The 24,205-nt window shown below is 55.8% G+C and overlaps 1 protein-coding gene across 4 annotated transcripts in view; it reads right to left on the bottom strand.

Annotated features, from left to right (window-relative positions):
* Positions 1-4,281: 4,281 nt before the first annotated feature.
* The window catches only part of TECPR2 (tectonin beta-propeller repeat containing 2), a 106,733-nt gene continuing 86,809 nt past the window's right edge, over positions 4,282-24,205 (bottom strand). For 2 of the 4 annotated variants that reach the window (XM_078054239.1, XM_078054240.1), the window contains exons 18-20: positions 6,879-7,020; positions 6,358-6,507; positions 4,282-6,046 (exon numbers count right to left, since the gene is read on the bottom strand). In XM_078054239.1, the coding sequence (XP_077910365.1) occupies positions 5,895-6,046; positions 6,358-6,507; positions 6,879-7,020 (444 nt within the window). In that variant the 3' untranslated portion in view covers positions 4,282-5,894. The other 2 variants (XM_078054242.1, XM_078054241.1) reach the window with 2 other exon arrangements.

Below are 24,205 nucleotides of genomic sequence, written 5' to 3'. Positions count from 1 at the left end.
ACCTGAGCTGGATCATTCTGAGCACCGCAGCCTGGGGGCCCAGCCTGAGCACGTTCAGGGAAGTTCTGGGGCCCAAGCGGGGTGGTTTGGTGGGAGGGTGACTAGGAAGCAGAAGCTGCGGGGACTGCTCCATCATTTGCTGGCTGACTTTGGGGCCCCTAGGCCTTGGAGGGCTGAGAGCGCAGGAGGAAGGTATCCCGGGGCACTGGCCCCTGATGTCCTCCTTGCTGTGGGTGGGTGGGTGGGCCGGGGGCCGGGAGGGTAATGGAGTTCACACTGCTTGGAGCTGCTCCGAGGGCTGAGGAAAGCAAGGTCAGGCCGGCCTCTCTGCCCGATGGCAGCGGAGTGGGGCCCGATTCCTGGCACAGCTGCCACTGAGACTCACGGGGGACGCCTGGCTCAGGGCACTGCAGGCCTCTGAGTGCAGAGGACCTAGGGAAATGGTGCAGGGTGATAAGTGGAGCCTCGGGGTTATCTGGTGGCCACTGCTGGCCAGAGGAAGGGCAGGAGGCTGGGCAGGAAGTACCTAGCGTTTGGGTTATCAGGCCCTGGGGCCCTGCAGCCCCAGAAAGGGCAGCCAGGACTCAGCTCTTGGTCGTTGGCAGGTGGCCTCGCTGGCTTCTCAGAGGCAACTGCTCTCTGCCTGGAACGAGGCCCCCTTTTCTCTGGAGCGAAGCACGTTGGTTCAGGTGTTCGGTTCACTCATTCCAGTCTTTCTAAGGAAAACCTGACTGCAGCCCACCCAGCAGCCCGGTGAATCCCAGCCTGTTAGAGCTCAGCGGCCAGAATCTCATCACCCCACATGCCTGCTGGGGAGGACAGGGGAGGCTGGGCCGCTCCTCCACAGAGGGGGCCGTGATCTCGGGCCGGGAACCCAGAAGGGACACCACAGGACTGCCCGTGCCGTCGGGACGGCCTGGGGGAGGTGGCCGTGAGGGCAGGGGCTAAGGGCCCCGCACGGACTTCAGCCGGATGCCACCTCGATGCAAATTACTCTGATTTCCCTTCCTCCCGATTGCTTCACCAGCCTCAAGCTCCTGGACTGAGAGCAGTTTCCTGAATTACTGCCAGTCCTGTTCAGAACAAGGATGCTTCCTGGGAGCCGGCAAGGAGGGCGGCCGGGGCGGTCGGGGGAAGGCTGTGCCTGTTCAGGGGGCGGGCTCCCCTGTGGTTCAGTCCGGCTGCATTTAAAACGGAGGCATGACTGACCTATGATAGATGCACAGACTTTATATATTTTTAAAGATGGAAAGAGGCCTTTTTTTTAATTTTTAAAAATAGGCTTTACACCCAGTGTGGGGCTTGAACTCATGACCCCAAGATCAAGAATCACACGCTCTCCTCACTGAGCCAGCCAGGCGCCCTGAGATGCACAGACTTTATACGTGTCGTCTGAGGAGTTCTGACAAATGTCTACACACATGTAACCACCACCCCAGTCAAGATAGAGATTTCGGTCTTCAGTGATTTGTAAAAAGAATTTCTGCTTCTAGAATTCACGCTCCAGGTGGAACACCGGAACTGCAGGGAAAACCAGGGCAGGGCGTAGCTGGGCTTCCGCGTGGAAACGTCATCCTGTCCCCCCCACCCCTCCAAATAAAGGGGTGCCCATGTGGCTGCCAAATAAAGGGGCCAACTACCTGCCGCCACCCCACCAACCAGACAACCACAGCTAGCATCTGGGTGTATTTTCTTCCAGTTTTTTCCATGCACATCTATAAATGTAACATTCTTCCATGCATATTCTTTACATACGTGACATGAGATCACTTAAATACTTGAGTATTTTTAAACTTACTATAAGCATTTTCCTATACTGTAAAATGCTTTGTAAATAGGTTTCTCAGAAGTCTTTGGTGTTTACTTTGTGATACTTGACTCACCGCTGTTGATGGCATAAGGAGTCAACGTTAGCACTGTGTTTAAAATGTCAATTTTATTTATTTTGAAATAAATAATACATTTACATGGCTCGAAATTCAAAAGGTACAAAAAGGTCTAGACCACAGGCAACCACCGTGACCAGCTGTGTAGGGAACTCGTTCCTTCGGCCCCCCGGTGCCCTCATGCAAACCCACCGGAAGTTAGACGGGTACGAGCGCACGTGCCTTAGATGGTTCCCGTCCCCCTCTCTCCCTCCCACCTGTCTCCCTGTCTCCCTCTCTCTCGCCCTCTGTACGGTCTTCCGCCAAACCACGTCCTTACGCACAGCCGACGGTGCGCGTGGATGCAGTCGGGTCGTGGCCCGTTTCCCCCAGGCCCCCGCTCTGTGACAGTGGTGCCCGACCCCGTCAGGCGGCTCCTAGAGGCTGGGGTCACAGACAGGCCTGCCCCATACGTCTCCCCGCAACTTAGGATTTGTTCGTCGGGACAGGTCCCAGAGTGGACTTGGTGGGTCTGCAGGTTTTAAGGCCGCTCTCCTTGCTCTGTCCACGCCCCACCTGGGCGCCAGGCGTTTGCCAAGTGACACCCTTTCATCGGTGTCCGGACGAGGGCCTTGGGTGTTCCTCCGACTGGTGTGTACATGTTTTTAAGGTATATATTCACCATCCGTGATGCCGCAATTCCCCCCTTTAATTGGGGTTTTAAATTTATAGCATTTTAATATTTTGAGGAAACCAAATCTATATACTTAATTTCCTGTGTGGCTTTTTCCATCGCTTTTGAGTCTAGAAAGCCCTTGCCATCCAGAAATCAGATACTATTCCCCCTAGTTTTAAGATTTTTTTTTTAAAGATTTTTATTTATTTATTTGAGAGAGAGAGAGCATGAGAGCGGGGAGGGTCAGAGGGAAAAGCAGGCTCCCCACTGAGCAGGGAGCCTGATGCGGGACCCGATCCCGGGACTCCAGGATCATGACCTGAGCTGAAGGCAGTCGCTTAACAACTGAGCCACCCAGGCGCCCCAAGATTTTTTTTTAAGTAGGCTCCACGCCCAGCATGGAACCCAACATGGGGCTTGAACTCATGACCCTGAGATCAAGATCTGAGCTGAGATCAAGAGTCGGACGCTTAGCTGAGCCACCCAGGCGCCCCTGGTTTAAAGATTTTAACCCATTTGATATTTGGTCCACATAATGAAGGGGTGGGGCACATCAGTCGGGACCTCAGCCGCCTGTCCCCTCCCCTACGATGTGCCATCGTGCCAGCTCCCTGCGGGTCCGGTCGGGCCACCTGCCGTCCCTGGCCCTCCCTCCCACGCCATACTTAACTCGCCCGCTGCTGTCAGCACTCTTGGTAATTCCCACCTGTTTCTTCCCTGGACAGTGAGGTGGCATCACACGGCGCTGGTCTGGAGTTCCCCAGAGCTGGGCTCCAATCCCAGTGGCCCCTGTGTGACCTCCAGCAAGTTACCGAACCTCTCTGTGTCACCGAGCCCCCGCAGGGGCCCTACGGGTACACGGAGCTGTGCAGGAGCCTCAGGCACACGTCTGGCAGTCGGGGGCACAAACGTCATTCTGGGACTTCTTCCCTGCCTCCCCTGACAAACCATCCCAGTGAGGGTTCTTTTCTAAGATTTATTTGAGAGGGAGGGAGGGAAAGAGAGAGAGAGAGAATGAGCAAGCGAGAGTACAAGAGTAGGGGGAGGGAGAGACTCCCCGCCGAGCAGGGAGCCCGATGTGGGACTCGATCCCAGGACCCCAGGACCATGACCTGAGCCGAAGGCAGACGCTTCACCGACTGAGCCACCCAGGCGCCCCCCAGTGAGGGTTCTGGCAAACTGAGTTAAACCCTTTGCAAAGGATGGATGTCTACACAGTGTCCATCTTTCATCAAGGACATCGGACATGTCTTCTTGATTCAAGCTTTCTTCGATGTCTTCTACGGAGTGTGACGTTCCCTGACAGGAGTCGGACATTCCTCGTTCAGGTCTCCCGTGGCACACGATGTGTCCTGCGGCTATGAATGGGATCCCTTCCCGCATGTTGGCTTCCAGTAGGGTGCTGCTGACCTTCAGTTCTGTTTCTTGGATGGAGCCTTCGACCCAGGGGCTTGAACCCATCCGAAGCCTGCCCACTGCAGCCCTGCGCTCTGCCTCAGCTGACGGTGTCCTTCCCAGCGGCTACCGGGGGCATGTCCACCTCTGGAGGGACCGTTCCCTCGGGACAGCCGCCCTGGGGACGCTGGTGCACATTTAAACATCACGTGCACCACACTGTCCTGTCAACGGGGCTGGGCTGGCCAGCCAGCGGCAGATTCTTCCAGCACAGGTGGGCACGCCACCCTCGTGAGTGCCCGCCGGGGGCCCCTTCTCACAGCCCAAACACCAGACTCGACCAGGTTTGGAAAAAGTCTAGTTTATTGCACTGTCTCAAAGCACAACTAAAAATTAAAACCAGAAAGAAAAACCGTACAAAGCACTGAAGCTAAAAGTAGTTTAAAAGTATCAAACTAGACTTGGGTTTAATTGCACTAAAGTCCCGTGGGTTGAGGCGAGCTGTGCCGTGTGAGGGGGGCCGGGCAAGGCACGACATACAGAGGAGGGGCCGCAGCCGGCCTTGGCCGGCCTCTGCCGCCACCAAACTTCTAAAACAAGGATTCTACACAAGTGGAGTGTGAAGAAGGATCTGGGATTTCAGCTTCTTGTCCTCATTTAGACCTGGAACGCCTCCATCTTCGTGGCTGGCTGGGTCCCATCAGAGAACACATTTTATCGCTCTTCGCCTGTGGCCCGGGGGCTCCCGGACACATTTACTTAGTGGAAAACAGCGAGTAATGGGGCCCCGGGCCAAAGGCAGCCTAACGAGAGCAGCGAGGCTGGGGTCCCGTTTGGGAGCTGCCTCCGGGACGGAGGGGCGCTGGGCTCGGGGCTGCCGAGCCTACGGCCCAGAGGCCCAGCGAGGACCCCCAGGACTGACGTCTGGCGTGGCCACAGCGGGCACAGGCTGAACCTCGCGGGGGCGCCCACCCCGGGCCCGCCCACAGGGCCCGCGGCCGCGAGGACCCAGCCGGCAGGTCCCACGACGGCCCCGCGGGGGGAGCCCACGCGCAGCAAGGCTGCAGCTGAGGACAGTGCAGGCTCCGGGCAAACCACGCGAAGGAACCAAAGGCCTTCCACTGGTTTCAGAAAATACATTTCTCCTCTAAATTTATAAGAGTTGATTTCAAATGAGGTATCTTATGCAGGTTTGTAATACAACAAACAAAAAAGGCAATAATTAGTAGACTCATCCTGCGAGGACGCTTCTGGCCGTTATGAGGTCCACCAGCAGCACTAGACATCACCCCAAAGACCGTGCTCAGTGAGCTCCCGTGGCCGAGCTCCCCCACGTCCGGCCACACCTCCCGGGGCCACAGCTGCCTTGGAAACACGTGCACCTTTTCTATGCCTTTATTGTTTTGGGTAACGTGTGTCCTCCAGGAGGCGAGCGTGCCGTGCCCTGAGTGGGCCCGGAGGGCGTGGGTGGTGTGTGCGCGCCCGGGTGTGTGTGTGTGTGTGTGCGCGCGCTGCATCCTGGCACAGACCAGCACCCCACCTCGCAGACGCAGCCTTGGTGTCCCCGCCGGGGTGGCCAGCATGGAATGTGCTAGAACTTGGGTCCCTGTGGTGACCGCGAAGCCGGCGCGGACCCCCTCATGGGTGGGAGCGCGCTGACCTGCGGCTCCCCGCTCGTCCCTCTGCGGGCCTGGAGAGGCCGGGGGGGAGGCGGCCCTGGCAAGAGCTCAGAGGCACCGCGGCTCCGGCGACGGCTCCAGGTCGCTCGGCCGAGGCTGTGGGTTCTGGAACAAGACGGAAACAAACATGGATGAAAGCAAGTGCGGGCTGTCCAAGCCGGCCCGACATGTCTGGACAAGAGCTGATGAGGCGCGGCCGAGAGCGAGCGACTCCGAAACCACCGTGTCCGCCACCCGTCTCGGCCTCCGCCCTCCTGAGCGGCCCTGCCCGAGGCTCCTTCAGATGACCTCCCACTCGTCCTCCAGGTCCTCGGGGTGGGGGGTGGTGGCGTGGCTGCTCAGGGCACCATGCGAGTGGCTGAACGTCCTCGTCAGCCGCTGGAGGAGGTAGCCGGGGGGGCCCACTGCCCACAGCTCATCTGACGAGGTCACTGCAGGGACGAGAGGCAGCCGCACGCTCGTGAGTCACCCAGCCTGGGCGGCAGGCGCGGGGGGAGTCGGGCCGGCTCCACATCCCGACGTGACACTTTCTAGCTGTGGGCCCCGGACATGCCACCCCCAATCTGGGCCTCAATCTCCTCAGCTCTAAAGTGGGTGGCCCCGCGCCCTGTCCTCCCGGGCCACTCTGGCCAGCAGGGTGCTGGGTGCCCTCCCTCAGGTGTGACCCTCGGCTCTCGGGAGAGCGAGCCCCGAACCCGAGGAGAGCCGCGCAGCCCTGAGCCCTGTGGAGCCCAGAACTTGCCTGTGAAACACGTCACATTGCCGGGAATTTTCTTCCAGTAGTCTCCCGCGGGGTTCTTGTCGGTGACGCCGTACCGTCGGGCAAGATCACCATTGGGGCAGCGGGCCCACACGGTCCTGGTGCTCAGTGCGAGCTGGCAGGCCTGCAAGCCTGCAACGCCAACACGGTGTCCGTCTGTCCTGAGCCCCCGGCGGGGATGGGACAGACCACCCTCCCCGAGTCTGCTCCCTCCCATCACTGGGTCTTGTCGACCAAGGGTGGCCCCGTGGTGGCCCAGGGTCCAGGCAGTCTGGAAGCAATCCTCCCACAGGCACTCTGAGGGAATGGGGCTGGCAGCAGTTGGGCAAAGCGGTCCCTCAGACAGGGTATTCAGTTAGCCCCTTGCTCTCGCCTGCCTCAGCAGGACAGCAGAAAGGACACAAAGCCCCGAGGGCAAAGGCCGGGCCTGCCCTGTGCACACAGGCTGCTGGACAGAGCGGGTGCCTGTGTCCGGGGGCAGCCACGACGCGCTGGCGTCCTACCTGGCACGTGCTCCCAGGCGATCCCCACCGGCATCTCTTCGGTGATGCCAGCCCGGACGTGCACGTTCCACCTGCTGTCGAGCGCCCACAGCATCTGGTCGTTGGGGCTGGAGTGGACGCTGACCAACGTGACCCCCGCGGGCTGCAAGCCGGAAGAGACTTTCCTCAGGGAAGGAGGTGGTGGGCACGTTATTTTTGGAGAGAGCAAGGACAGAAGGCCTGGAGCCTGGCACAGGACAGGCAGCGCAGGGGGAGGCAGAGCGGACCTCACAGGGCGGGACGCCATCCCTGCCACGGCAGGCAGACCCAGACGGGGGGCTGCCCACCACACAAGCACGCCCAGCTGGTCCGCAGCGGCATGTCCCGGGGGCCAGAGGGCAGGAGGACGCAGGAGGTGCACACGGGGTCCCGCACTGGGACAGGCAGGTGGCAGCAAAGGGCAGCAACAGAAGAGCACGGTGTGGCCACTGTCCATGTCTCTGCCTGACGACAGGTGAGGCCGGGAAAGGGAAGGCCGGCTCTGGGGAAACACGTGCTGCAGGACCCGGGCCTCTGAGGTCCCCACGGGAGCAAGCACACAGCCACATGCTCACGGCTCCATGCTCAGAGAGAGCAAACATGGCACAGCGTTACCAGTGGTGGGTGTGGACGAAAGGTCTATGGGGCTTTACTGAAATATACCTGCAGGGTTTCTGTTGGCCTGAAGTTTTTTCAAGATAAAAAGTTTAATTTAAAAAATCATAGAGGGTGCCTGGGTGGCTCAGTCGGTTAAGCGTCTGCCTTCGGCTCAGGTAATGATCCCAGGGTCCCGGGATCGAGCCCCGCATCGGGCTCCCTGCTCAGCGGGGAGTCTGCTTCTCCCTCCGATCCTCCCCCGTGTCATCTGCTCTCTCAGTGTCTCTCTCAAATAGATAAATAAAATCTTTAATCTTTTTTTTTTTTTTTTAAAGATTTTATTTATTTGACAGAGATAGCGAGAGCAGGAACACAAGCAGGGGGAGTGGGAGACGGAGAAACAGGCTTCCCGCGGAGCAGGGAGCCTGATGTTCCACATCTCCTGGTCCCTTCAGTGTCCTGGGATCAGGACCTGAGCCGAACGCAGACGCTTAACGACCGAGCCACCCAGGTGCCCCGATAAATGAAATCTTTAAAAAAATTAAAAATCATAGAAATGGGACGCCTGGGTGGTGCAGTTGCTTAAGCATCTGACTCTTGATTCCGGCTCAGGTCGTGATCTCGGTGTCGTGAGATCAAGCCCCACGTCGAGCTCCGTGCTCAGCGCAGAGTCTGCTTAGGACTCTCTCTCCCTCTCCCTCTGTTCCCCCCACCCCCTGCATGCTCCCTTTCTCTCTCTCTAAAGTAAGTTAATGTTTTAAAAAACTATAGAAATAAAATCCACCGAGATACACTACTGCTGTCGGGGGACTGTGACAGAGGTGCAGGGGGAGGAGGCATGTGACGGCCCCCAGGAGCTCCATCAAGGGGGCGGGTGGCCTGGGGAGGGACAAGGTGGTGTTGGGGCGGTGGGCCTCCCCACGCACTTGAGCCCTCGCTTCTACTCTGCTCTTCATTCAGACAGGACAGGACAAGGGCAAGGCTGACCGTGACAGAGCCTCTGTGTGTGCAGCAGGAAGTAGGGACTGGCGGGCCAGAAGGCCAGTGACCCTGCCCACCAGGCACAGGCCTGGCCCTCAGTGACCTCATGACCAATGTCAGCTGAGAACAAGGGCATCATTTAACTCCTGCTGTCTCTTCTGTAAGCCCCCCGTGCTTGTGAACGGCCCATCTGGAGCCACCCACCTGGCCTGGCCCCAGCCAACCCTCCGGGTCCTGACACCCAACAGGACGACGCCTCTTGGCTCAAGCTGCCCTCCAGTATGTTCCCTTGGGGAGTGACGTCCCCTGCTGGGTTGGCTTCCCTTCCCCAAGTGGGCACAATGCCGGCTGCCCTGCCCTACTCCCCGGTCAGCCTGCGTCCATGTTCCACATCTCCTGGTCCCTTGTCCCCTTTTCACAGGACAAGAGGAAGCCCCTTCAGTGTCCTGTTTGCCACCTACTGACCTGCTCTGGTTCGTCCAGGGCTGCCCACCCCTTAGCCGGACGCTTCTCTGCCCGTGAGGACAGAGCCATCTGTTCGGTCCCAGCCTCTGGTCACCGGCAGTGCTGGTGAGCACCAAGCCTGAGGTCTGGCTGTCCTCCCCCTACTGACCGACGCTGCCCGTTTTCCCCGGGCCTCTTGGTGGTCCCTGTTACAGCCCCGGTCTCAGGCCCTGCCTTCCTGGGCTGCCTCAATGGGACCCAAAGCAGTCGCCCAGTGGACGCTCGGCGCTGACGTGCAGCTCTGTGCTCCCGGCTGTGGTGAGCGCGGTCACTCTACATGCCTCGTGCCCAAGACGCATCCGCACGGGGGCTCCCTGCTGTCACGCGGCCATCACACACCTGCCAGCCAGCCACCAGACCCTCTCAGGGCATGTGGGCAGAGGGGCTCACTTTGCTCCCTCCGCCCCGTCAAGGGATCGGGGGCTCAGCCTCCACCCCTCTCACCGCCCTGCCGTCCTTCTCATCACTAGCAGCTTTGGGCAGGGGCTTCCCATCTGCTCGATTCACGGAGGGATGAGCCAGCCTCGGGCGGGGGGGCACCAGGTGCCCAGCGGCTCAGCTCCTGAGTCAAACAGTGGTTCTCGGCTGCCGCGAGGCCAGGGGACATGGAGGACAGCGAAGAGGGAGGAGGGCAGCCACCGTCTCGAGTGTGGTTACTAGCGCTGCGTCCTCACCCACCACTGGGAGCCCCGCCCTCAAAATAACGTCCAGTGCTTCCGGAGCTGGGGAGACCTGAAGCTGCTGCCGGCTTGCCTCCAGAGACCTGGAGCTTCCCGTCTCCCCTCCCGCCCTGGGCCCGACTCTGGCCGCTCCAAACTTCTCCCTTACATGGAGCTCACATGCACACGAGCAGCCACACGCTCCCAGCCCTGCAGCAAGGGCCACCTGTCCGCCCGCAGCGTTTCAAGAGAAAACAGGCGTCCGTCCTAAGAGTCCAACCAGCAAACGGCTCCCTCCTCGGCCGCACATGAGGGAACCCTGGCTCAGCTCATCAGGCCTGCAGACACCGGGCCCGGGGAGTCCCGGGGAGCAGGGCACACTAGGCTGACTGTGCAGGGGACGGGACTGGCCGGGCAAGAACCATAAGGCCTTTGAAGGCTACTTCAGATGAGGACAGGTGCTGTCAGGAACTGAACGGAGCACTGTGACGGGGGAGGCAGCCCTGGGACAGTGGATGGCCAGAGAGGAGGCGGTCTGGGGGACGCATGGCAGCTGTGGGACTAGGCTCAGTGGGGAGCCAGTGTGTGGGGGAGGGGCTGTGCAACTTATTCTACAAGCTTAGTGACCATGCTACCAAACCAGTCCCTGCGGAAGGCCAGGCTGGTAAGATGTCGCCGAGGCTTGGCCCACCCCCAGACAACAGTCACCAACATAAAATCAGAGTAGCCTATAAAACCCCGAGTCACTTCCCAGCACCAAGCCGCAGATCCCCAGCTGAGTTTCCCCTGTCCGCTGGGCAGCCAGGTGGGGGCCCGCAGGGCTGTGAGCGGGGGTGGCTGGATCCCCAGGGACCACACATAAAGCCACAGAGCGCCTGCCCTGCTCCGAGGGGTGCGAGATGTACCAGAATCCAGTGCATCTGGGCATTTCTGCTTACCCCCTCCCCTCTGGGCAGTATGGACACCTGTTTAGTCAGCTTTGTTTAATCCACCCGTTTGGCCACGGAACATGCTTTTTTACATATTACACCTATTCCATCCCACGACCTGGGGTTCCCTTTGGGATGTATTGCTCTAGGGCCCCCCCGCCCCCCACCCCATTCCGTGGAGGATGAAGGGGCTCCAGGGCGGGGAGGGAGAGGCAGGGGCCAAGCAGAGGGAACAGGACTGTGTCTTTGTGGCATCTGGAGAGGCAGCCCCACCAACATCCCCATTGTGGCCCCACGGAGACACGAGTCTGTCCCCTCCCCTGGAATCTGGTCTGTGACTTTTTTGACCAACAAAACATGGCAGAAGCAACTCGATGGTAGGGCCGAACCTGGTCTCCGGGTTCCCATCAGAGCCCAGCAGTGAGAGATGTCGGCCGTGCAGAGGCCACGTGGAGGTGGAGGGAGGCACGCGTGGGCCCGCTCGGACCCAGGCCCCAGGCGCACAGAGGGGCTGTCCACGCACACGCTGCCTGCATCCGAGGGGCATCCGAGGGGTAACGATAATAAGCTACTGTTTGAAGCCATTAGCTTTTGGGGCAGTGTGCTGTGGACAAGCAGAACAGTGGGAAGACACAGAAGGTGGTGACGGGCCAGGGACAGGGAAGAAAGAAGGGGGGTGACATGACGGGGAGACAGCAAGAGAGGGCGGGTGGAGAAACCCCCGAGAAAGAGGCAGGCGGAGGGAGGGTGAGGATGAAGACAGGCTGCCTGAAGGCCAGGCTAGGCAACTTCTCTCCCCCCGTCCTCAGGCTCCCCCTACTCCACTCCCCCTACTCCCCATCCTGGCTGCCAACAGCTCTTCGTCCTGCAGCTACCTTGTCGCAGCCTTCCCAGGGCCCTGGGCCCACAGGACGCAGTGGGACTTCCTCTCGCGGCCCAGGCTCGGCCGAGTCCGTACCTCACCTCCTCTGTCTCGCCACCATTCCCTTCCCGCACGCTCTCCCCCTGCATGCCCTCCTTCACCTGGCAAGCCCTGAGCCTCACACCACCCCACTGAAGTGCCTGCCCACAAAGCTCTGGCCTGGCCCGGTGAGGTACACCTGCCTGAGGTCGGAGGCCATGTCTCTTCCCTTCTGGGGCTCCTGAGGAGCGCTGGCAGGATGCACACGCTGCTCCCTGCTTCTCGCTGAAGCGTCGGGCAAGCCGAGCTCTTTGCTTGCTCTCATCCAATAAAAGGGCAACTTTTTACCAAAGGATCACATGCATCCAAAAAAGCACACAAATCCTAAGCGTATAGCTCGGTGGGTTTTCACATTCTGAGCACAGCCGTGTAACTGCACCCAGCTCTGGAAGCTGAACATGAGCCCGAGTGTGCACCCAGTTACTGCCCTCCCTGCTCTCCACACCCCAACACGGGACGTGAACCTCACTCCGACGGAGCAGGCAGCACGGAGGCTGCCTCTGAAACAGGTAACAGCCCTCCCCAGCAGCGGGAGGCCTGCCCACAGGACAGCCCAGGGGAGGCCATGGGGAGAGGGCGGGACATAGACCAGGTCTCCAAGGACAGAGGAGCACAGGTGGTCTGAATAAAAGCACCCAGGAATGCCAGTAACTGTGCATTAGAAGAGGAAGAGCAGGACGTCCTTATGAAGCAGAGCATCTCGCAGCATTCCCCAGACTGGGTCCCGCGGAACACCAAGCCACCTCCACAGAGGTGCTCATGCTGCCTGAGCTCTCGGACCAGCTGCCTCCTGAACACCTCCATTGGGGATCACACAATCACTTGCTGGACAATGAGCACCTTCAGTGCACCAGTGCTAGGCACTGGGGAAACCTCAAATGCAAACCAACCACACACCTGCCCCCAGGAGCTTCTATTCTACTCGGCTGGCTGAGCGAGGCAGAACACACCAATGCAGTAAGGGAGGGGTGCTAGGAGAGCCTTGGGGCAGGAGGGGGGGCCGGGGGGGTTCCCTGACCTGGCCACCCCGGGAAGGCATGCTCGGCAGGCCCAGCGAGTGCAGAGCCCACAGACAGGTGCAGTTTTGGGAGCGGGAAGGAGGCCGGGTGGCTGGAGCCCAGTGACCTGAGACAGAGTGGTGAGAGGTCAGACGGCGTGAAGGCCACGGGCTGAGGGAGGAAGTGGACTTCATGCTGAGCGAGGTGAGAAGCCACTAGATGGTTCTGAAAACAGGAGTAACATGACGTGAGCCTGGCTGTTGGGAGGACAGACCTCGGGGAGGCCCATTCCAGAATCCAGGCGAGACGAGAGATGGCCTGGCCCAGGGGTGGTGGTGGACAGCCTCAGGGCAGGCCTGCAAGGTGCCGGCCACGTCATGCCGGGGCAGGGCTGCTGCTTATCTGGATCCTTCAGAGCAGTCGCGGGGAGCCCCCGGCACACTCGGGTTGATAAACATAAACGTGAGCACAGCGGCTGCTGAGTCAGAGCATGAAGACAGGGAGAGGCCTCTAGTGCAATAAACTGATGTCCTTTCCAAAAGAAGAAAACAAATGGTTGCAAAGTTGGCTGCTGGGAGGGTGGGCAGTGGAGACAGCAGGTCTGCCTACAGGGCTCGGGTACGCCTCCCGGTCACGAGCGAGCACCTGAGGGCCGGCCAGGGCGGGGCTGGACGCGTCCTGGGGTCAGAAATCACTGGAGCTAAAAGCGAATGCCTTCCTCTTTCTCTGGAGCCAACAGGTGTCAGGATCATTCCCGAGGGAGACAGTGTGGGGTCCGGGGAGCAGGGACCCCCAGTGCTCACGTACCATGAGCACTAGCCTGTGGCTCACCCACGACAACGGTGCTTGTCACCCAACTCATTAGCCGCTTCCCTGGACCTTTGCCAGATTTATTTTATGAACTCAGATTTTTTTTTTGGTAATTGTCACCTTTGGATTTGTTCTTTTGTTCGTGGACTACTGTTTTAATTTTTTAAATTGAAGTAGAATTACCACACAGTGCTGTATTAGTTTCAGGCGAACAACACAGTGACTCAACAGCTCCATACATCCCCCAGGGCTCCCGCGGTAAGTGGGGTCGCCACCTGTCACCAGACAACGTGACGGCAATATGGTTGACTATATTCCCTGTGCTGTACTTTTCATCTCCGTGACTTATTTCATAAATGGAAGTTTGTGCCTCTTAATCCCCTTCACCTACGCCACCCATCCCTAAGGCTATTTCTTTGAAGAGCACCGAGGGAAGCACAGGAGTGCGTCCTCCTTGGGCCATCCTGTGAGGGGACCCGAGAGCTTCTGACTGAGCGTGGGGCCCTCAGGTTTACCGGCTGCGCGCCTGTGAGAGGGACTCACAGCGTCTGCCCGTCGGCACCACAGAGTCTGGGGCTAAGTGAGCCTGAGCACGTCAAACCGAGCACACCAGAGGCTTCCGGACAGGGTGGGCATGACTCAGGGTCCCAGCAGCCTGCTGGGGAACAAAACAAACTCCCAACCACTGGGCCCTACGTTTCCACAGGCTCGTTAGAGAAACATGAAAAACAAAATAAATTGTAAAAAGTGATTTTGAGGACACTTATTGTTAATACTTTGATTTATTTTTAGTTTTTTTCCTATGTAAAGCTCTTTATTTAAAAAAAAAATCTGGCTTATGTCATTTTGTGTTCTGCTTTTGGCTCAGTTCACAATACACGAAGCCTTCCCCCCAGGCCACCACAGCTGTGATCCCAACAGTGGCTCTCCCCCCGGTCACCCAGGGGGCTCTGGAAGACAGACCTGGGCCTTGCATTAGGTGCTCTCAGGAGGGCCCAGGCCTTGGCATTTGTGATGCAGTCATTCTGGGGCACAGTCATGAAAACATCTATAACCGATGAGATAATAACAAAGAAGTAGCAAGCAGGAAGGGCTGGACACTGGTATCGAGTGTGATTCAGAGGGTGGGAGGAATACAAAATGAGGTCACTAGCAGTTCCTGGAGACCTGGGCGGACAGGGAGTGGCCTGGGGCCTTGGGATCAGATTGCAAAGGGTTAAGAGTGATCGGAGAACAAAGTGGGTGGGGGAGGCAGGGGAAAGGGTGGGGAGGCAGGGGAAAGGGCGGTGAAGCCTCCAGGAGGGGAGGGCTCAGGGCCTGCGCCCAATCCCACCTGGAGGAGTGGAGGGCTTCTTAAGAGAGAGGCCTTGTCTCAGGAAGGGAGGAGACAGTGCTGAAGAGCCCTCAAGCACCCCGCCCCACCAGCCCCACGCGCTCCCACCAGTCTCTGGGACACTGGGGCCATGGCCCTGACAACATACTGTGTCTTAGTGACCTTTGTTTCCCGAATAACAACCAAATAGTAGGCCCTAAGGAATGTTTGTTGAAGCGGAGACAAAGGAGGTTCTGGAAACTCACTGATTGGCTCTTGCCAGCCTCTCAGCCGGGCACTCAGCCACCTACCCATCCATCTACCTAACATCCACCTATCATCACATACCTGCCTACCCCTCGTGCCTCCACCATGCACCTATCAACCACCAGCCCACCAACCCATCCAACAGAGCTTTACCCGAGCACCTGCCATGTGCCAGGCACGGTGCTAGGGATCAATTTTCTTGACTCCTGATATTAAAGTCTGGTGAGAAATACTTACTAACCAAACAGTCCCACAAAGAAACAGAAGACTGCAACAGGGAAGGCTAGAGAGTGAGGTGCTCTGAGAACGTATGTGCGTCAGACCGAGGCCAGGAGGGCAGGAAGAGCATGTCAGGCGTAGTGAGGGCACAGGGGAGGAGCGAGCAAGGGACCTGGGGCCAGGTGGTAGGAGTGGGAAGGGCAGGGGCAGCACCGTGCAAGGCCCGCCTCCTCGTAAATTGCAGGAAGGTCCGCTGGGGCCCAGGGCTCTGAGGCTGAAGGTGATCAGAGAGGGAGAGGTTGGAAGAGGTACCCGAGGGCAGAAGGTAAAAAACAAGACACAACATACAAAGGCTTCTCGGCCGACTTGAGGGATCAGTGGATGGCACGGCACCCTGGCCTGCGTAAGAAAGGGTTAAGCTGGAGGCCATATGGAAAAGACAGGTGCCCGCCTGGGGTGACAAGGCAGCAAAGAGTCCATAAATGTCACTCGCCCTCTGCCACCACTCTGAGAGCTCCCAAACACGGTCCAAGACACATGGTTTCCCAAATGGCGACTGGAGAAGTCCCGACAAGCTTACTCCCAGTGGAAAAGCAGGGCCAAATGCCGAGATGGGAGATGGGGGTGAACAGGGAGCAGGCTGTGAAGACGACGCATCATACACAGGCCATTTTCAAACTAGGAAGCTTGTTTTTGCTGAATCCAAGTCCCTCCAGAGGGAAGGTGAGTGAGAGCAGGTCCAGTGGTTCTTAAAACTTACAGTCCCCGGATTTGTGTGGGGAACTTATTAAAATGGCACATTCCTCATTATTCAGCCATAAAAAAAGAATTAAATCTTGTCATTTGTGGAAGGAGCTACAGGGCATTATGCTAAGTGAAATAAGTCAGTCAGAGAAAGACAAATACCATATGATTTCACTCATGTGTGGAATTTAAGAAACAAAACAAATGAGCACAAGGGAAAAAAAAGAGAGAGAGAGAGACAAACCCAGAAACAGACTCTTAACTACAATAGAACAAAGGGATGGTCGGGGGAGGGAGGAGGGAGTGGGTAGAAGGGGGGAACCGGGGATGGGGATTAAGGAGCACACTTGTGATGAGCACCCGGTCATGTAGGGAATTGTTGAATCACTATATTGTACACCTGAAGCTAATATTACACTGTATGTTAACTAACTGGAACTTAAGTAAAAACCTTATTAATAAATGAATGAATGAATGAATGAATGAATGAACAAACAAACAAATGGCACATTCCTGGGCTTGGGTCAGCCTTTCTGCATCAGCCTTTGGGGCTAGGGCCCAGAAATGACCTTTTAAACAAGCATCTCAGGCAATTCTGTTCAGGTGATCTGTGAGTTACCCCCCTCCTTTTAAAAAAGATTTTATTTATTTGAGCGAGCGTGAGCAGAGGAGCAGAGGGAGAGGGATAAGCAGACTGTGCTGAGCATGGAGCCCAATGTGGGGGTCCATCTCACGACCCTGAGATCATGACCTGAACCGAAATCAAGAGTCAGATGGTCAACCAACTGAGCCACCCAGGCACCCCTCTATGGGTTGGTTACCTTTTGAGAAACAATGCTCTGCACTTCTGTCAAGAAGTAGGCAAGACAATACTATCCGAAGCAGTCTACAGATTTTAATGCAATCTCTATCAAAATTCCAGCTGTTAGGTCAGCAGAAATGGAAAGGTGAATCCTAAAATTCATATGGAATTGCAAGGCACCCTGAGCAGTCAATCTTGAAAAAGAAAAATTTGGAAGACTCACACTTCTGATTTCAAAACTATTATGAAGCTACAGTGCTCAAACAGTGTGGTACTGGCCTAAGGACAGACATATAAATCAATGGAACAAGAGTGAGAGTTCAGAAAAGAAATCCACAGAGTCAAGGGAGTGCCAAAATCGATAAGATTGCCAAGATCATTCAGTGAGAAAAGAACAGTCTTTTCAACAAATGGTGCAGGCACAATTGGGTTGCACACATGTGAAAGAATGAGGTTGGATCCTTACCTCACACCACATACAAAATTATCTGGAAATGAATAAAAAATAAATGAGAGCACTAAATCTGGCAATGGTTTCTTAGATATGATACCAAAGGCACGAGCAACAAAAAAAGGAAAGATAAACTGGACTTCACCAAAATTAAAAACTTTTGTGCATCAAAGGACACCATAAAGAAAGTGAAAAGACAGCCCACACAATGGGAGAAAATATTTGCAAGCCAATATCTGGTAAGAGTCTAGTGTCCAAAATAAATAAAGAACTCTTACAACCAATAACAAAAACACAAACAACCTAATTAAAAAATATGCAAAGGACTTGAACAGTCATTTCTCTAAAGAAGACATACAAATGGGGGTGCCTGGGTGGCTCAGCTGGTTAAGCAACTGCCTTCGGCTCAGGTCATGATTCTGGAGGTCCGGGATCGACTCCCGCATTGGGCTCCCTGCTCAGCGGGGAGTCTGCTTCTCCCTCTGACCCTCCCCCTCTCATGCTCTCTGTCTCCCATTCTCTCTCTCAGATAAATAAATAAAATCTTTAAAAAAAAAAAAAAGACATACAAATGGCCAACGAGAACATGAAAAGATGATCGACGTCATTAATCATTAGGGAAATGCGAATCAAAACCATGCAATACCATTCCATACCCACTAGGATGACTAGAAAAAGGAAAATGGGAAATAACAAGCGGAGAGGATGTGGAGAAATGGGACCCTTCCTACCTGTTGGAAGGAATGTGAAGTGCTGCAGCCATCGTGAAAACAGGCAGTTTAACCTCAAAAGGTTAGACACAGAATGACCATATGACCCAGAAATCCCACTCCTAGATACATCCCAAAGAACTGGATCAGATGTTCAAACAACACCTACACGAATGTTCATAGCAACAGTCTTCACAACAGCCAGAAAGTGGAAGCAGCCCAAACGTCCATCAGCTGTTGAGTGGATGGACGACACGTGGTCTGTCCGCAGGGTGGGATATCATTCAGCGGAAGTACTGATAGGGAAACAACACGAACACACCTTGAAAACACGATGCTCCGTGCAAGAGGCCCATTGCAAAAGGCCACCTATCATATCAGTCCCTTTACACGACATGTCCAGAAGAGGAAGATCCATACAGAGAAAAAGCGGATTCGTGGCTGCCAGGGGCCAGGGGAAGGGGGGCTGGGGAGTGGCTGCTACGCGCACAGTGTTTCCTTGAAACCTGATGAACATGTTCTGGAACCAGACGGTGATGAAGGTTGCACGACATTATGAATGCGCTCAAAGCCACTGATGGTAACTTTCATGTTACATGGACTTTACCACAGATTTTTTTTTAAAAAAAGGAAAACCTGACAAGCCTTGATTTTCATGATGTACTACTATTTTGCAAAATGTTATCACTGGGGAGGCTGAGGAAATGGTACTCACATCTCTATTATTTCTTACAAATGCATGTGAATCTGTAATTATCTCAATAAAAGTTTCAAAAAAAAAGTAAGCAGCCTCAAATTTTGCCTTACTCACATTCAAAACTTCATAAAAATGAAAAAAAAAGGAATGAAGGTTACAAATGTAAAATGGAGCAAATGAGGAATTTAAGATTTAAAAATCATTTGGAAATGCTGAAGAATTAATGTGTAGCTTTGGTGTCCTTCCAAAGACTGTGAGTGTGTGCCCCGCTCCTGCTTATTTTTGTGTCTTTCAGAGATGAGATACAGGGCAGGCATGAGGAGAGAGCACATCCACTTTCTGGAAGTATCCGGTGATTTAATGGCAGCCATCAACAGCCTCTGATATTGACAAGTCAAAGAGGCTGCTCACGGCGGAGGTTCCCTTGATCAAGACCTCACGGGGGAAAACCAGGCTGCTATCCTGCGTTCACAAATGATAAACACTTATTACTAATTATCAGCCATAAGACTGTATTTTATTTATTCCAAGCTGCCAGTATTACAGCATAAACCATTACTCTTTCCCATCAATCAGGAAATTCTACAGGCAGAACTTACTATGAGATCCTGACCAGACATACAGTTGGAGTGAAGGAGTGAAGTTTTCTGTGATGCAGCCCTCTGCCTGCCCGCCTGGGGCCGCCGGGGCCTGTCCTCGGGTCAAGGGCTTCATCTTAGTTGTCAAGTGCAAAGACGTGCTTCTCAGCTTAGATAACGTGAGCTAGAAATGGGACGGGTTCTGTGTTTCCTGGAATGAAGACAAGCTTGTTTTTGAGTTATATACGGGATTTGTTAGCTCTGACTCCAACGGTCTCATGTGGTAGACCCCCCAAGAACTGGGGCTCCAGCCACTGGATTCCTTGCGGCAAGACTACGGTCCCAGGAGAAATGTCTCTGGCGACCCCGTTAAGACTGTAGCCGAGAGTCCCGCAGCCTGCTGCGCACACCTCCGCCAGCGGAAGCCGCCAGCAGGGGAAAGTGGGCAAACCAGAAGGCATCTACGCTCTCGCCCAGCGACTCACTCCAGAGGCTGGTGGCTCTATCCGACTGAAAGCTTGAAAACCAGACACCAGTACGAACACGCCTGTATTTAAAGCACCAGCAGACTCTCCGAGCGAGTGGGGTCCGAGGGTCCGAGGCGTAGACCCTGCTGTCTTTTCTTCCCACTGGGCGTGTGACCCAGGGCGGATCCCCTCCCCCTCGGGCTCCGTGTCCTTGTTCTGAGGGTGAGTCAGATGGCCTGCCAGGCTCCTGACTCGGGGTTTTCGTGCTCTCACGCCGGGACGCAGCCGGTTCCGCCTGCCGTGCCGCATCCTCCGTCCTCGCTGCCCAGAGACCAAGAGGTCTTCGGCTGGAGGCCTGAGGCGCCCTGGCTCGGCGAGCCGCCTTGGGGCTGCTGCAAACGGCATCCTGGGCAGTCTCATGGGGGCGGCTCTGCTGTGACTTGTTGAACACACCAGGCTGAAGTGTAAGATTTTATCTGAAGAATGAGCTCCATTGCTAGAAATGTTTGACAACTGCTGGCCCAGCCGAGTGAGGCTACCAGAGGCCGGTCCTGGGATTCTGCCCCTGCTTCTCTCCTCCGGCCAGTCGACGGCAAAGCCCGACGCCCTCTCCCCCGTCACTCCCGCACTGGCTCCAGCGATTTCCTACCCCTCCGCATCTGGTCTGAAGCAGGACCTGGAATCCAGCGAGTTGCAGCATCTGCTGACAGCAGACAGATGTGCTAAACAGAGCGCTCAGAGGCCGCTTCCCTGGGCAGCTGTCACGTTCTTTCCCTCCCGAGTGGGGGCTGGCGAAGCCGATGGTGGCCACTCCTTCTGTCCACCGCTGGGGACCCTGCCACTGACACCAGCCCGACGCCTAGGCTGCAGTGACCCCGGAAGCCCGCAGAAACTATCCAGCTGCACTGGCCCCTAGGTGTCTCTGACAGCTGACCTCACGGCAGCCGCTCAGACGCAGGCCCGCCACTGCGGTCCCTTCTGCTGGCTGCTGCACTGGCAGGCCCCGGGACTGGCCCTGAGGGAGTTATGCCTACAGGACGGGACCCCGTGGCTCTGCCCCTCTGTCTGGCATGCAGGCCCCTCCTGGTGCTCACAGTTGTCTGGGGCACACGCACATCAGGCTGGGACACGGGACAGGTCACACGCCATGCTGGAGATGGACGAGGGCACGGCTGCGGGCCCAGGCAGCCCACGGTACCTGGCGCTCCTTTATGGGGAATTGCAGCCTTCCAGAACGAGGGGAAAGGCGGAGACTCAGCTATCCCGAAGGGTACTATTTCTTAGCAACAGGGTTTGAGGAGGAGTGCTCAAACACAACTCTTGCTCAAATGAGCTAAAGGAAAATGGGCAGCATGGGGAAAAAAAAATAAAGGAAGTGGCAAAAAATTTAGTTTTCCTCAAATTGGGGTTTTTATGTCCAACAGCATCAGACACCATTTTTGGAGGTTTCCCATCTTCACTTCTAGGCTGCCCCGCTGAGTTCACCAAACCCTGGACGTGTAAAGGGAACCCCACCCACCCCTAACCACCACTCAGATTTCTGAGGGCCGAAGGAGCGTGGACGGGGGACGTGGGCATCCCCCGAGGGCTGGACCATGGAGTGTGGAGTTGAACTGGGTGCCTCCACCCAGATTCTCAGCACGAGGGTGTCAGAATCAGCTGTGGAGCTTTATTTTTTTTATTTTTTATTTTTTTAAAGATTTTATTTATTTATTTGACAGAGAGAGACACAGCGAGAGAGGGAACACAAGCAGGGGGAGTGGGAGAGGGAGAAGCAGGCCTCCCGCTGAGCAGGGAGCCCGAGGCGGGGCTAGATCCCAGGATCCTGGGATCATGACCTGAGCCGAAGGCAGACGCTTAACGACTGAGCCACCCAGGTGCCCCAACTGTGAAGCTTTAAATCCCATGGCCTCCTGGGCCGGGAAAGCAGAACGAACGCACACAACCATCTCACTCCCTTTGCAACACACAGTGAGAACAAGAGCTCAAACAGGCTCAAACCTCCTCTGCACTGGGAGAACGAGAGGGCTAGGCAGCCACCTGACTGGGGAAGTGGGAAGGCGTGGGGGAGTAGGAAAGGCCCTAGTGGGGCCGGAAGGCCGAGGGAGTCCAGCAAAACAGCCCAGCGAGCCACCACACAGGGAGCCCCGCGCAAAGCTCCTCCCAGCAGTGTGCGCCACTCTCAGAACCAAGACTGCCAACATCCAAGGCCAGCCTCTGCCACACAGAAGACAAGACAGATGCAGAGAACAGGCAACTACAGGGCATGGAGACCACACAGGAGAAGAAACTTCAGAAACATCCTCGGGGGGACAAAAGGAAGTTTGATAGTGGGAAACAGCAACAGGGACTTCCAGGAACTAAAAACAGGCCCACAAAATGATCCAACAGAGGGACTGCGGGACGAAGCTGAGAGTGTCTTTTAGAAAGTAGGACAAAAGCATAAGAAGAGAAAACAAGAAAGGGAAGAACAGCGGAGGCCGGTTTAGGAAGTCCCCAGTACAGAAGCAGGAATCCCCGAGAGAGCAAGTGGAGAAAGGAGGGTAGAGGCAGGAAGCAGATCGCCAACAGGGTAGGAGGATACCAACTCCAGGCTGTAAGGCCTATCAGCACAGAGGCTAAAATAGGTCCTCCCTGAGGCGCGTCACTGTCTGTTCTGGGAACACTGGGAACAGATCTTACAAACTTCCAGAGAGAAAAGCAGGTTGGATATCAAGGATCAAGGATCAGAATGCCTCAGACTTCTCAACAGCAATGCTGGACACCAGGAGATGATAGAGAAAACCCTTCGAAATTCTAAAGTAAGACAATTCCCAACCCAGACTGCTCTACCCAGCCAAGGCCAAGGGCGAATGTAGGCAAAAGACTTTCAAGTTACTTATCATGAGCTGTTCTCAGGAACCAACTGGAGGACAGAGCTCACCAAAACGAAGAGGAAGACATAGGATCCAGGACAGAGGGGACTCAACATGGGGTGGGGGGGGCAAAGGGCAATCCGAGGTAGACTGGGTGACCAGGCCAGACGAGGGCCAGCCAAAGCCTCCAGGAGAGATCCCTCCAAGAGGATGAACTGGATGGAACCAGATGTGCCCAAGTGTATGGAGAGGAAATGGAGACAACTGGCATGGGGTTGAATATGTAAAACCACACAGAAAACTAGATGGAAGAACAAGACAATTATCCAATCGAGGGAAAGGAGAGTGGTACAGACAGGAAAATGTAGTGTAGGTTGTTACCCCCGGCTCAGCTGTGAGGAGCATGTTCCCTACCCTCGCACCGTGGACGAGAGTAAGGGGCGCTCTGGCAGGCAGGCATGGGTGCAGGATGATGAATTGCTCTGCATCCTTCTCTCCCAGCAGGGAGTCAACAGAAAACACTTAGAGCTAGAAGGATTGAGAAATTGCTCCCTAAGCCATCATTCAGGGATATGAAGCTAAAGGGAAGTAGCTCCCCAGAGAGGGGAAAACAGGTGGGGAGGGTTTCTTGTAGCTTCTTCTAGCTGACGTTAACCTCTGTACTTATGTGTGTGACTTGGATTAAAACCAACCAACCGAGGCGTCGGAGCCCCACTCCAGACCTGTTGAGTTTATCTCCAGGACAGGGACCCACGCCAGGACCTCTGAAAACATGCCTCACGTTGGCCTCACGTGGATCTGATTCTTCACTCTACTGGTTAGGAAATGAAGGGCTGGGCAGTTTGGGCAACTTGCTCAAGGTCACTTGGTCTCATGGAAAAATAGGAGTATTAGTTCAGGTTCTTTTGATGTCAAGTAATAGGCTCTTCCTCTGGTGAGGACAGTCCTGGTTGGTGGGGCCACAGCTGCTTCCCAGAGCACCGCACCCTATCCCCAAGAGCGGAGGCCCCTGCAGGCAGCCGAGGAGAAGGCCACATGCCTGCTTCCTGCCACGTCTGTCCACGGCACTTGTGTGCAGACCAGCTGGGAGGGATGCCTCCCGCAGCACTGCTGGCTCAGCAGGACCTGAGTGGGGCCACGAGAGGGCCAGCAGGCACATGCAGGGGGCACTGGACCAGTCCCTGAGAGAAGTTTCCAGGGCTCGCTGCAAAACTTCCTCATTCAGCTCCTGCCCGGATCTGGGCCAGAGGACATCTCCAGTCTTCTCTTTACACAATATGTTCTCTAAACTCTACGGTCCCAGTTCTCATTTGGGTGCTACTAGTATTTAGTGCTGAGAGGCACAAGAAACTAAGGTCTCCCAGTGCTCAGGACCCCAGCCACCAAATGTCCTGTCCAAAGCCCCAGGGGCAGCACTTTTCCCTACTCAGAAACACCAGGCCAAACCCAGGACTCGCTGGTCACTGGAAATGCCCGCATCTGCAGGACCCAGTTCAAAGACCACACGGCCCACAGAAGCCAGGGTTGGCCAGCCGGGGCGATCGGTGTGTCTTTCATGGTTGAGATCATAACCCTACCACACCCTCTTCTTTGGGTCAATGATTGGAGACAGCTTCATGCCTTTCTGTTCCCTCTGCAACCCCCAACACAACGTACTGCGGGCTATCCTCCTCCCTGACATTTCTTCACTGCTTGGTACAGGTTTTCAACAGCTCACAGAGGTATAACTAACATACACAAAATGTACACATTTAATGTGTACAACTTG

Source organism: Halichoerus grypus, chromosome 8, assembly GCF_964656455.1.
Source record: "Halichoerus grypus chromosome 8, mHalGry1.hap1.1, whole genome shotgun sequence".
NCBI classification, from domain to species: Eukaryota; Metazoa; Chordata; class Mammalia; order Carnivora; family Phocidae; genus Halichoerus; species Halichoerus grypus.
The sequence above is the reverse complement of the archived record's forward strand: the minus strand, read 5'-3'. Positions and strand labels throughout refer to the sequence as shown.